This window comes from Pseudopodoces humilis, chromosome 10 (genome assembly GCF_049639895.1).
Source record: "Pseudopodoces humilis isolate 2021_Gansu_Grassland_sample_001 chromosome 10, ASM4963989v1, whole genome shotgun sequence".
Lineage (NCBI taxonomy): Eukaryota > Metazoa > Chordata > Aves > Passeriformes > Paridae > Pseudopodoces > Pseudopodoces humilis.
The window spans coordinates 456844-471056 of record NC_142209.1 but is presented as its reverse complement, the minus strand read 5'-3'; the positions used below and the strand labels follow the sequence as shown (position 1 = coordinate 471056).

The 14213-nt window shown below is 54.0% G+C and overlaps 1 protein-coding gene across 1 annotated transcript; it reads left to right on the top strand.

The window, feature by feature from the left end:
- The first annotated feature begins 11284 nt into the window (after positions 1-11284).
- On the top strand, positions 11285-13259 carry TMEM121 (transmembrane protein 121). Its single transcript, XM_005528644.2, has one exon. It carries the CDS (start codon positions 11372-11374, stop codon positions 12308-12310), a length of 939 nt encoding a protein of 312 aa, XP_005528701.1. The 5' UTR covers positions 11285-11371; the 3' UTR covers positions 12311-13259.
- The last annotated feature ends 954 nt before the right edge of the window (positions 13260-14213 follow it).

Below are 14213 nucleotides of genomic sequence, written 5' to 3'. Positions count from 1 at the left end.
GCCCCTTCCTGCTGTGTGAGCTGTGTGAGCCAGGGGCAGCTCCCAGCCCCACAAACAGGAGCTGCTGCTCTGGTGACTTTTCTTTGAGCTGACACTCAAGGCACCTCCTTCAGTTGCCAGACTTCACCCCAGAAGCCACCAGCTGCCTCTGACCACGGTGTTCAGGCACCTAAAAGTTCAATTATACGTTAAGTTCAATGTATGATTAATTGATTGGGAGAGTGAGTGCTGATCCCAGGTAAAGGCTCTCTTCTGGAGCAGCCTGCAGCAGCCCTGTGGCCTGGCTCATACACCAGGGAGGGAGCTGGCTAGGTTGTGAGTGATATCAGGAGCCTGCTCTCTGGGTGCTGGAATTGAATTAGACATCAACAAGACAGATTTTATTAGATTTATTAATGGTTGGTAGAGAGAAGGCTGGAAAGCAGAGGAAGAGAAGTGTCTCCCCAGCGAGCCCAGGGCTGGCAGTATTTATCTCGAGCTGTGTCAGATGGGAGCGGTGTCATCTCCCAGGTGATGCCAGCACTGTCCCCACCCCAGGGCTGAGGCAGGATGAGGAGGGTCACCGTGAGCTCGGTGCAGGACAGCCTGTTCCAGCAGGAACTAACATGGAATTAAATGATGGAGAGGCCCATCCCCAGCCCCTGGCAGCACTCAGCTGTGGTTTCCAGCAGGTTAATGACTGTCTGCTGGGGCTGCACCCCCAGGCTTCCCCTGCTGCCAAGGGCTCACCACAACCAGCATGGCTCTCATCAATAATTAACACTGCACAGCCTTGCCAAAACACATCCAGCAGCTGTCTGGCGGGGCAAAGGTCCCTCGGTTTCACAAGCCACCCAGCACTTCTGCCTTGTGTGCTGTCCCTGCATCACAAAGGTTTGGGGCGAGCTTTCCTCTCAGCAAAATGCTGTGATGTTCTTGGGGAAGCTTTTACTGGGGTTCACCGTGCTGCTGCTCAGGAGCCACGGCCCTGGAGAGCAGGAGAAGCTGAGATGCCTCCTCATCTCCTGGGGCTCAGCTGTCGGTACAGCAAGCTGAGCAGCAGCTCTGCAGATGGCTCCCTCAAACCTGGGGGCAGCACAATGCCAGATGTCACCAGAGCATGAGAGCTGTTGTCACAGGAGAGGCTCTGCCTCGGGAAGGTCTCTGGGGGGCAGAGAGGGAAATAAACCCTGTGGGAAGCAGGAGGCATCAGCAGCAGTGCCACTGAGGGTGGAGAGCAGAGAGAGGCAGAAGCAGCCCAGGGATTCTCTGGATGCCCCACACGTGCTGTTTGTGCAGAGGCTGAGCCCTGGCAGTGCTGCTCAGGCTCAGTCCCTCCCTGTGCCATGTCCCGCAGCCCAGGTGTGGGGCTGTGCCAGCCTCACTGGGGGCCAGCAGACACAATCTCCTTTCATCACAGCCACCAGGCTCTGCTCCTCCATTCCACCACAACAGCCAGCAGCTGCCTCCTGTTAATTAAGAGCAGAACAATCACCGTTAATCAAAGGCCAGACTGATGGCAGCAGGAGCAGCCTGCCGAGCTCATCCCACCTCCACTAACCCCGTGCTCGGGGCAGAGGCAATAACAGGGACACGAGTTTCTGTGCCACCACAGCCTGGCAGCAGGGACAAGCTGCAGGCCACTCCCAGGGGGACAGAGATGCTCTGTGTGGGAGCTGACTGGCCTCAGGACACACGGAGCCATCCTGGCTGTCCTGCCACCCCAACACAGGCACTGGAGCACCCAAAGGCTCCCTGAGTGCAGAAAGTCCTCAGCAGCTTCACCATCTCGTAGGGCAGAGGTCTCCAGGGTTGCAGTTTGGCAGTCACACTTCTTTGTGCTCCCAGCTCTTCCCTTGGCAGCTTGGCCTGCTTTTCTTGTATCAGGCACTGTCACCCACAGCCTTCCTGTGCCCTGGGTGGGAGAGGAGAGGAGAGGGAGAGGGAGAGGTCCCTCTCCTGTTGCCTGAAGTCTGACAGCCAGCCTGGGCCAGGTGAGAGGACCCAGCAGGTGACTCTGCCCAGGTCTCCACAGGAGCCTCACCCTTCCAGCCAGTCCTGCAGAGCCATCCCTGTCTGAACACCCTCTCACACAGGCAGGAGGTGCCAGCAGATCTCAGATGCCTCTTTCCTGTCACATCTCCAGAGCTCTGCCCCACAGCTGCCAGCACCTCCTTCCCCACAAGGACGTTTTTAGCACCAGGAAACTCCCAGTGCTCTCCTATTTTTAGCTCCACACTCCAGTTTTAATTTTATTTTAATGAGCTGATTCCCTCTCCCACCTGGCTCTCGGGCACCCAGTGGATTGGATGAGGATGCTGGGAGCACTCAGGAAAGTTTGTACCTCTCTGCCAGCACCCAGCAGAGCGAGGACAAGGATGAGCAAGAGCAGGAAGCTTTCCATCCTCCATCTGTAGGGATTTCCAGCAGGCAGTGGGGGAAAGCATCTGTGTGAGGAGCCTGCTCTGGCTCCACGATTCCCTTTCCCCCAGCACTGACAGTGGGAGGTTATTTGAGGACACGGTTGTGATTCACACACAGAAGAACATCCTCAGGCTACTGAAATCAGATCCAAGTTTCGTGCTCCTGGCCTGGCTCGCCCCTGGTGTTTGCATTCATGCCTATTGATGGCACAGGAAAAATCCAAGCTGTGGTCTTTGTGTGCAGGTGAAATTTGTTGGCCACTTGAGCGAGGCCTTTTTCTCTCCAGGAGGGCAGCAGCAGAGATCAGAGCTGATGGATTTTAGTGAGATGATTTGTTCAACTGCAACTTGCAGGTGCACTCCCAGCCCTGCCACGCCTGGGGCAGGAAATGCTTTTGTTCCCAGCCCAGGGATGGCACAGCTCCTTCAGATGAAAGCCAGACAGTTTCCTAGGCAGGGGCAGGACCAGTGAGGGTGTTGGTTATAGCTACAGACAGCTATAATATATATATTACATATATTATATATATTTACACAGACATCCTGTGGGGTGAGCTTGGAGCATGCTGGAGGAAACGTGAAAAATCCAACAGCATCTCCAAAATAGTGGGGGAAAAGCCTGGGGGAATAATAAACCCAAACCAAGAAACAAAAAAAGAGAGTATAGCTGGGTCCAGTTCCCCCAGCAGGGGCAAGGAGCACTGGGGCTGGGAGGGCAGGGGTAAATTCAGGGAAAATGCCGAAGGTTTGGCAGAGGAGCAGCAAGGCCAGGAGGAGCCCCGAGGCAGCAGAGAGGGAAATGCCCCGGGAGCAGTGGGGAAAGCTCTGCTGAAGGGTGATACAGAGTGCAGGGAGGCTGCAGGAGGGACAGGAGGGTGGGGACAGCTCTGCCAGCAGAACCTGCACTCCACACACATCTCTCACTGTGGCAAACAGACAGCCAGACAGATGTTTGCCAAATGTGCCCTTCTTGGCTACAAACCCACAAACTGTGGGGGATTTTGATGCTTTTACAGCTGGGGTTTGGTCCAGATTAGAACAAAATCTTGAAAATGCACCCAACTTGGAAACGCCAAGGAATTCCTCTGCAGAAACGTTTTGCTGGGGAAATGGTAAATGGTTTGGTAGAGTCAAAACGTAGTATTATAATTCCACGTTCTATGTACATGTCAAAATGAATCATTTACCTCCTTTAACTGTTTTTAAACACCTGAAACATCTGAAAAGGCTTTTTTTTTTTTTTTTTTTTCTTTGACACATCTGTCAAATCTCATCAGACGCAGTGTGTTTGTGAATGGGGAGATGTTCCCAGCAGCTGCAGCTGCCTGTGGCAGCAGGAAAGCCCTGACCAGGATGGCTGTGGGGGACAGAACTGGGAACAGAAAGGCCATCTGTCTGTCCATAATCCATCCATCATCCATCCATCATCCATCCATCCATCCATCCATCCATCATCCATCTATTATCCATCCATCCATCATCCATCCATCCATCATCCATCCATCCATCCATCATCCATCATCCATCCATCCATCATCCATCCATCCATCATCCATCCATCATCCATCCATCATCCATCCATCCATCATCCATCCATCATCCATCCATCCATCCATCCATCATCCATCATCCATCCATCATCCATCATCCATCCATCCATCCATCCATCCATCCATCCATCCATCATCCATCTATCCATCCATCCATCCATCATCCATCCATCATCCATCTATCCATCCATCATCCATCCATCATCCATCCATCATCCATCCATCCATCCATCCATCCATCATCCATCATCCATCATCCATCCATCCATCCATCATCCATCCATCCATCATCCATCCATCCATCATCCATCCATCCATCCATCCATCCATCATCCATCCATCCATCCATCATCCATCATCCATCATCCATCATCCATCCATCATCCATCCATCCATCATCCATCCATCCATCCATCATCCATCCATCCATCCATCCATCCATCATCCATCCATCCATCATCCATCCATCATCCATCCATCCATCATCCATCCATCCATCATCCATCCATCCATCATCCATCCATCATCCATCCATCCATCCATCCATCCATCCATCCATCCATCATCCATCATCCATCCATCATCCATCCATCCATCCATCATCCATCCATCATCCATCCATCCATCATCCATCCATCATCCATCCATCCATCCATCCATCCATCATCCATCCATCCATCATCCATCCATCCATCCATCCATCCATCATCCATCCATCATCATCCATCATCCATCTATCCATCCATCCATCATCATCATCCATCCATCATCCACCCATCCATCATCCATCCATCCATCCATCCATCCATCCATCATCCATCCATCCATCCATCCATCCATCCATCATCCATCCATCCATCATCCACCATCCATCCATCATCCATCCATCCATCCATCCATCCATCCATCCATCCATCCATCCATCATCCATCCATCCATCCATCCATCCATCCATCCATCCATCATCCATCCATCCATCATCCATCCATCATCCATCCATCATCCATCCATCATCCATCATCCATCCATCATCCATCCATCCATCATCCATCCATCCATCCATCATCCATCCATCCATCCATCATCCATCCATCCATCCATCCATCCATCATCCATCCATCCATCCATCATCCATCCATCATCCATCCATCATCCATCCATCCATCCATCATCCATCCATCCATCCATCATCCATCCATCATCCATCCATCCATCATCCATCCATCATCCATCCATCATCCATCCATCCATCCACCCATGCACCCAGCCAGTGCAGGGCTCTGCTTTGGGCAAGCAGCATTTCCCCACCCCATCACCAAAGTGACATGATTGAGAGGGTTGTTTTATTTATTTTCCCTATTCAGGGAACAGTTCTGGTACCTTCTGCTTGTGTTAGTTTTTGGGGAAGGGGGCTGAAATGAAGCCCAGAGGGGACTGAGGGGGTTTGCAGCAGGAGAACACAGCTGATGCACTCACTGGTATAAGCAGGAGTTGGTTTGACATGGCACTGTTTATTTTGAGCAGGTTCTAGGAACAGTTTGCAGCTCTTTCCCCATCTCTTGATGTGCCCACACAGTAAATTATCTGCAATCATTAGCAAGTGGGCTGCTTCCTCCTTCAGACACAATTAGTGGGCAGGGGCCGGAAAAACCTTCCTCAATCTCATTTCCTTCTCAGGATGCTCTTGAGAGCCCGGCGCTGCCTTGGAGGAGGCAGGGCACAGCCGCTGCCCAGAGCGACCCTCCCTGCTCCTCGGGGTGGGAGCATCCTCCCTCCCTCCCTCCCTCCCTCCCTCCCTCCGTCCCCCGATGCTCCCCGGGGTCTGCCCGGGCGGGGAAGGTGGAACCTCAGCCTCCGGGTCAGGGAGGCTGAAGCAGCGGCAGGAACAGGCAGAGGCTCCGGACAAACTGATTTCCAGTTCCCTCCCAGGCAAAGCCGAGTTTTCCCTGCCTGTGAGGCCCATCCTGGGGCGGTGCACAGGCACGGGTAGCTCAGGGGCTGGTGGATGGTGTGAGCAGTGAGCAGCAGCTCCTGTCCAGGGTCAGGGCTCCTGGAGCACCAACAGCCGCCGGGCACTGGTGCCAAAGCCTTGGTGGCTCTGCCACAGCTGCCCCCGCTCCCGAGCACAGCTGGCTGTGCCATCGCCTCCTCCTGCCCCACACCGCCAGGTGGGAACCGGCCCTGGGGGAGCAGCAGCGCTCGAGGGGGAGTTTTGGATTTACACTCGGGAAACCTGGAATAAATCAAAGCAATTAAAGTGCAAATGAAGCTTTAAGCAATGCGGCATCCTAATTACCTGGGAAGCGCGTTGTGCGTACCTCTGTCTCACTCCCTTTTTAAAACATAGACAGGGTTCAAATGACATAAATAATTTAAATTAATTAGCCAGGCAGAGCTGGGCTTTGGGAGGCGCCTGCTGGCGTTAAGGTCGCTGCTGTGGCAGTGGCTCCAGGAGCTCTCCAGGCTCCCCGGGCTGGGAGATGCGCTTTTGTCTGGGGCTGCTGCATCCCACGGCTCCCGGGGGCTGTGCCAGGAGGGGCTGGGCAGAGGCAGGACAGGGGGCAGGAGGGCAGAGCTAGCAGTAATTAATCCCTGCAAGAAGCCACTGGCACGGCAGGGAAAAGCACAGTTTGGTTTTCCTCCAAACTGCCTGGCTGCTGTGGAGCAGGGCTGTGACCGCACGTCCTTGGTGCACCACGGGCACTTTATGTCATCCTGGAGAGCCGCGAAAAAGAGATGCAAGACCACGAAATAACCTCTCAGACACAGGAGAGGCACCAGAGGAATAGGGCAAGGGCTGGCTGCCCCAGTGCTGCTCCTTTCCCTCGGTGCCAGAGGAAGCAGCGGTGAGAATTCACACCCTGCCCCTCAGCCGGGTTTGGACTCATCGGCAGGACCCCTGAGCCTCCCCAGGAAATCAGCATTCCCCCATTCCCACTGAAGCCTCTCCCATCCTGCAGGGAAGCTGGGAAACGGCGGGCTGGGCTGGGAATTGGAGTGTCCCAAGCACACCCCAGAGATGGAGAGGAGAAATGCTGCTGCTCCCCATTCCCGTTCCCATTCCCATTCCCGTTCCCGTTCCCATTCCCGTTCCCGTTCCCGTTCCCATTCCCATTCCCATTCCCATTCCCGTTCCCGTTCCCGCTCCCATTCCTATTCCCTGCTGCTGGCCATCACTGGTGGGGCTGGATGCTGGCCTTGGGCTGTGCTGGTGACACACACACTGCCCTGGGTGTCATTTCCTCTCTCCAGTGCAATGGGGCTGTTTGAGTAGGGTAGAAGTAGAGGAGAAGAAGCAGCCAGGGATTGAATTTTGGAGGCCACGGTTGCCAAGACTGAAGCATCGCTTCAGTACCTGCCTGTGGGGGTCCTGGCACTGAGAGGGATGCAAAGGCTGTTAGATCCTGTACCTGCCGTGGGGGTCCTGGCACCGAGAGGGATGCAAAGGCTGTTAGATCCCGTACCTGCCTGTGGGGGTGCTGGCACCGAGAGGGATGCAAAGGCTGTTAGATCCCTTCCCATAGGGAGCTGCCAGCCGGGCCCCCTGACATCCATAGTGCTCCAAGCTCATTATGCTCAGGTGGGCTGCCTTTTATTTACAGGAATTCATGCAGGAAGAAAGTTTTGTGGATACTTGTCCAAACAAATATTTGCCTCAGATGTGCTCCCGTGGCTGTCTGACGCGGTTATTGCCGTGTTTACTCAGCCCAGCTCTCAGAATGTACCGCCCGATGCCGTCATTTCAAAGTTACCAAGTAACATTTTTGGGTTGTTTTTGTTTTGTTTTAACCAACCTGCTTTTCTCTAATAGTCCTCCAAGGAGAGCTTTATGTGCCCCATCCCCGACAGGCTGAGCGTGACTCAAATTGGGCATCACCCAAATTGGCATCTCCCAAATTGGCATCACCAAAATTGGCATCACCCAAATTGGCATCACCCAAATTGGCATCACCAAAATTGGCATCACCAAAATTGGCATCTCCCAAATCAGCATTGCCCAAATCAGCATTGCCCAAATCAGCATTGCCCAAATCGGCATCGCCCAAATCGGCATCGCCCAAATTGGCATCTCCCAAATCAGCATTGCCCAAATTGGCATCACCAAAATTGGCATCACCAAAATTGGCATCTCCCAAATCAGCATTGCCCAAATCAGCATTGCCCAAATCAGCATTGCCCAAATCGGCATCGCCCAAATCGGCATCGCCCAAATTGGCATCTCCCAAATCAGCATTGCCCAAATCAGCATTGCCCAAATTGGCATCACCCAAATCGGCATCTCCCAAATCAGCATTGCCCAAATTGGCATCTCCCAAATTGGCATCGCCCAAATTGGCATCGCCCAAATTGGCATCTCCCAAATTGGCATCGCCCAAATTGGCATCTCCCAAATTGGCATCACCAAAATTGGCATCACCAAAATTGGCAAGCTCCTCTGTGTGGATCCGCAAAGGATTTGGTATATATATAAATATAAATATATATATATAAATATAAATATATATTATATAAATATATATATATATTTGGTATATATATAAATATATATAAATATATATATAAATATATGAAAATATATATAAATACACCAGTATATTATATTCATATATTATATATAAACGTTATTAATTTATTTTTATATTAATTATTTTATAATTATTAATTCATGAAATTAAATATTTAATTAATATTACTAATTAATTAATTTAACATCAAATTAGCAATATTCATAAATTCAATAATTAACTATCCATAGTGAATTATTAATAATGAATAATTATATTTAATTAGTATAAATATTATATTATAAATATATATGATATTATATATAAATATATGATGTGATGTGATATGATATGATTATTATATTAAATTATCTAATATGATATGATGTTATATGATATGATGTGATGTTATATGTCATGATATGATGTGATATGATGTGATATGATATTGTATGATATGATATGATATGATATGATGTTATATGATGTGATGTGATATATTATATTATATTATATTATATTATATTATATTATATTATATTATATTATATTATATTATATTATATTATATTATATTATATTATATTATATTATATTATATTATATTATTTTATTTTATTTTATATTATATTATATTATATTATATTATATTATATTATATTATATTATATTATATTATATTATATCTCAGGGGCCAGAGGGGCAGGATTTCCAAGCGAGCTGCTCCCCAGCCGTGCCGTGCTGTGATGCATCCCCCTGCCCTTTAAATAACCGCTGCCTTCCGAAGGCATAAATACTGACAGGGGGAAAGGGAAAAAAAGCCACAGCTCCCTCCTGAAAGACCTAATTTATCTGGAATTATCTACCCTCGGCTATAAATCCTCTGTAAAACTTGGCACGAGGTTTAAGGCAGTTACAGCAGTGACTGTATATTTTTATCCCAAACCTCGAGAAAGAGCGAACTGAAGCCGCGAACGGCAGCTCTGGGTTGTTGCTGGTGAGAGTGGGGCTGCAGGGACTGCCTTGCCTGGGAAGCACACGCAGCACTTCTCATCAATTCCCACCACATCTCTTTGGTTTCCTTCTGAGCCATTCCTGCCTGAGGAATTATTTTAACATGCCAGTTTTCCTTGCTGGCAGTAGATTCAGAAGAGCGTCCCGAGGGCCCTGGCTGGAGCAGCAGCTTTAATTCCCTCGCTAACATTTGCCGAGCACCACATCCTTTGGAAACCAGGGCGCAGGTACACGCATCCCTGCTGTCCACCTACTCAGGCTCAAGGCAGGGCTGGCTCTGACTCATCTGGCTTCCCACTTTCTCTTCTTTGTTCTTCTTGTCTCCCTGAAGCAGGAGACAATCCAGCTTTTATTTAAATCAGGCCCTATAAACATAAGCAGCAGCAAAGTAGGGCAGGTTTTTAATGGCTTACACCTCCTTGGGCTTGGCTCCTTCCCTCCAGCCTCTGTGATCCCGGTCCATCTCCACGTTCAATGACATTTTTGTGTGCACTGGGACCTGGCTGTTCGTTTCTGGGAGTGCATTCCCTGCACAGAAAAGATGAACAAATCAATTAGGCAAGCACAGCATGGCGAGGAGGAGCTGTGTCCACGGGCAGCTGGGACCTCACGACACCCTGGGGACAGCTCTGCCCTGTCCCCCAGGTGCCAGCCCTGTCCTGAGCCCTGCTCGAGGAGGGACGTGTCCCACCCCCTGTGAGCTGCTCAGTAGCTGTAGAGTCCCACGGCTGCTGTAAAGCAGAGCTGTCCAGGCTGGGACCTCCGCAGGAACTTGTGGCTGGGACTCCCTGCTGGAGCTGGGACACCCGGAGCCGGGACACCCGGAGCCGGGACACCCGGAGCTGGGACACCCGGAGCTGGGACACCCGGAGCCGGGACACCCGGAGCTGGGACACCCGGAGCCGGGACACCCGGAGCCGGGACACCCGGAGCCGGGACACCTGTGTGTCCCCAGCACGGTGTGGTTTTGTGCCTGCGCTGCTGAAGCAGCAGGGCTCGGGGTGAGCTTGCTGAGGAGCTGTGGGCAGGGAGTGCCCGTGGAAGGGCAGCGGGCAGCGTTTCCCTGCAGGACACCCCGCGCTGTGCCTGTGCTCGGTGAGAAGCTGTTGTGCATCCTCATGCCCTGGTGGGGCTGTGGTGGTGGCCCAGGGCTGGGATGGGAGCCCAGCTCACTCTGGGGTGTTCTGGGAGCTCAGGGGGCTGTCATCGCCACCGTTCCATGGCCAGCACACAGAGGGACCCTAACGCCTGCTCTCTGCTGTCCTTTGCAGGGATGGAGGGATGCGAGTGCAGCTGGGAGCAGCAGGACACCGGCACAGCCCCGTGGGGGTCGGCGTGAAGGCGATTCCCTGTGAGGACACAGCAGGAGCCCCCCGGACCCTGCAGGAACGTGGGACCTCGCTGGGAACAGGGAGAGCTCCCCTTCTGCCCCGTCACCCGCCGCGTTTCCAGGGATCTCCGCCGGGATTTGGGGCTCGGAGCCCGGAGGCGTGCTAGTGCCGTAGGACTGCTGGAGAGCCTGGCAGCGATGGGGGACCCAGCAGCGAGGAGGGGCGTTCCTCCAGGAGGCCCCGCGGAGCCGTGAGCCCTGGCTGCTGCTGGCGGAGGCTGCCTGGGGCTGGGCTGCTCAGCCAGCCCTGGGCCGGGGGCAGAGCCGCGCTGCCCGCAGGGCACGGCCGCCGAGGGGCGACGGGCCGGGGGCGGCTCTGCCGGGGCAGCCCCGAGCCCCGGGACGGCGGGGCTGCCGGCCGAGCCGCCGCTGCTGCTGCAGGCGCCTCTTCCCGGGGCGGCGGCGGGGGACAGAGCGCTCGGTGGCCGGGCTGGCCGCGGGTGCGCCCCCGCGCAGCGCCCGCGGCACCGCTCCCCTAGCGCCGACACCGCCAGGGCCGCCCGCCTCGCCATGGTGCTGCCGCCGCCCGACAAGCGCCACGTCTGCCTCACCACCATCGTCATCATGACCAGCATGGCCTTCATGGACGCCTACCTGGTGGAGCAGAACCAGGGGCCCCGCAAGATCGGCGTCTGCATCATCGTGCTGGTGGGGGACATCTGCTTCCTCATCGTGCTGCGCTACGTGGCCGTGTGGGTGGGCGCCGAGGTGAAGACGGCCAAGAGGGGCTACGCCATGATCCTGTGGTTCCTCTACATCTTCGTGCTGGAGATCAAGCTGTACTTCATCTTTCAGAACTACAAAGCGGACAAGAAGAACCTGGAGACGGTGGCCAGGAAGGCTCTGACCCTGCTGCTCTCCATCTGCGTGCCGGGGCTCTACCTGGTGCTGGTGGCCTTGGACAGCATGGAGTACATACGGACCTTTCGGAAGAAAGAGGACTTGCGGGGACGCCTCTTCTGGGTGGCCCTCGACCTGCTGGATATCCTGGACATCCAGGCCAACCTGTGGGAGCCGCACAGGACCGGCCTGCCCATCTGGGCAGAGGGGCTCATGTTCTTCTACTGCTACATACTCCTCCTGATCCTGCCTTGCGTGTCCCTCAGTGAGATCAGCATGCAAGGGGAGCACATCGCCCCGCAAAAAATGATGCTCTACCCCGTCCTCAGCCTGGTCACCATCAACATCGTCACCATCTTCATCCGGGCCATCAACATGATCTTGTTCCAGGACAGCAGGGTCTCCACCATCTTTATCGGCAAGAACATCATCGCCATCGCCACCAAGGCGTGCACCTTCCTGGAGTACAAGCGGCAGGTGAAGGAGTTCCCGCAGAACGCCATCGCCCTGGAGCTCCAGCAGAACTCCCTCTCGCACAACCAGACCATCCACAGCGTGCAGGGCATCCCCCACGAGCCGTCGCCCACCAGCGAGATCCTGGACACATGAGGGGTCCCCCAGGCCGGCGTTGGTTCAGACGGCCGCGTGCCGAGCCGAGGAGGGATGATGCTGCTCTCCTGCTGCCCGCTGCAAGCACGACAGACAGATCCCGGCAGCGAGGGCTCTTCTAGGCACAGGAACACCAACCGCGTTCTGATTGAGCTGTGGAGTGTCCTCCAGACGTCTTCATCTCAGGTATAACCCTAGGAGTCCTCCAGACAAACCAAATGGACTTGCAAAGGACCTGAACCAGCGGACCCTCTCTCCCCCTCCTGCCACCATCTCCCCTCCCGAGCAAAGACCGCTAAGGTTGCAACGTCCCTTTTTACTCCCCCAGCTCCCCACCTTTACTCCAAGCCTGGATCGAAGATTTTGTTACTGGAGACCTTTTTACGGAGCGGGGACGAGGGCACGGGGGTGCGGATGCGGGGGAGGGTGGGCTGTCTGAAGCAGTAAACCCTGTGATCGTAGATGTCTCTTATCCTCTTATCTCCAGTGGTTGTGTTTACAGTTCCTATTTCTGTCGGCTGCGGGGCTCTCGGGCTGCCCCGTGGGCCGGTGTGCCCGTGGTGGGTGAGAGCAGGGAGCCTGCACTGGGGAGCGGGGCTGGGGCTGGCGTGGCTGCCCTGGCCCGGGCCCGGGGGGAACGAGCCTCCAGCAGCAATACCTGCCGAGCTAAAGCTGACCTGGTGCCGGTGTTTCACGTGTCCCATTCACTCCAAACCACTCAGCACAATGTTTCTACTTCTGGAAGGGTCCCTCTGTCTGTCTCTCCCTGCCATGGGGAGCGTCCCTGCCTGCAGCCTCCGCGGCCCCCGGCACTGCTGCTGGCACCAGGAGGGGCTGGGAATGAGGATGGCAGTGATGCATTTCACTCCGGCATCAAGAGTTTATAAAGAGGGCTGCTTTCCACAGCTACTGTATTTTTAAAATAAATATTAAAAAAAAAAAACCACACAAAAAAACCCAACAAACAAACCCAAAAAAAGAGCTGGGAAGGATGTGCTGCCCTGGGCAGGTGGCTGGGATGGGATGGGATGGGATGGGATGGGGATGGGATGGGATGGGATGGGATGGGATGGGATGGGACGGGATGGGATGGGATTGATGGGATGGGATGGGATGGGATGGGATGGGATGGGATGGGATGGGATGGGACGGGATGGGATGGGATGGGATGGGATGGGATGGGGATGGGATGGGGATGGGATGGGGATGGGATGGGATGGGATGGGATGGGATGGGATGGGATGGGACAGGATGGGATGGGATGGGACGGGATGGGATGAACTGGGAAGGATGTGCTGCCCTGGGCAGGTGGCTGGGATGGGATGGGATGGGATGGGATGGGATGGGATGGGATGGGATGGGGATGGGATGGGGATGGGATGGGATGGGATGGGATGGGATGGGATGGGATGGGATGGGATGGGGATGGGATGGGATGGGATTGATGGGATGGGATGGGACGGGACGGGACGGGACGGGACGGGACGGGATGGGATGGGATGGGATGGGATGGGATGGGATGGGATGGGATGGGATGGGATGGGATGAACTGGGAAGGATGTGCTGCCCTGGGCAGGTGGCTGGGCCTGGGGATGAGCTGGGCTGGGGTCTCCTCTGCAGGCGTGGCTGGTGGTGAGGGGCTCAGCCACAGGCAGCAGGGTGGGAGGCGAGGGCCAGCTGGACAATAAAAGCCCCATGAGAGCAATGGCTTCTGGTGGTCTCTTTTCTGCCAGCGTGGGGAGGGTGGGGCTCAGCTCTCATACAGCCCAAATCACTTGTCTTCTCTTCTGTCCACCTCCCCTGGACTTCCCAGTGCCATCCCGAGGTTCTGTGCCCTGCACTCACTGAGCAGTGGGACCAGAAAGGAAATTAAATCATTGTTCCAGCTGCAGTGCTGCCCCAG

Bases quoted from the DNA above. Each gene is read 5' to 3' on its own strand.
- TMEM121 (XM_005528644.2), top strand. From the start codon at position 11,372: ATGGTGCTGCCGCCGCCCGACAAGCGCCACGTCTGCCTCACCACCATC.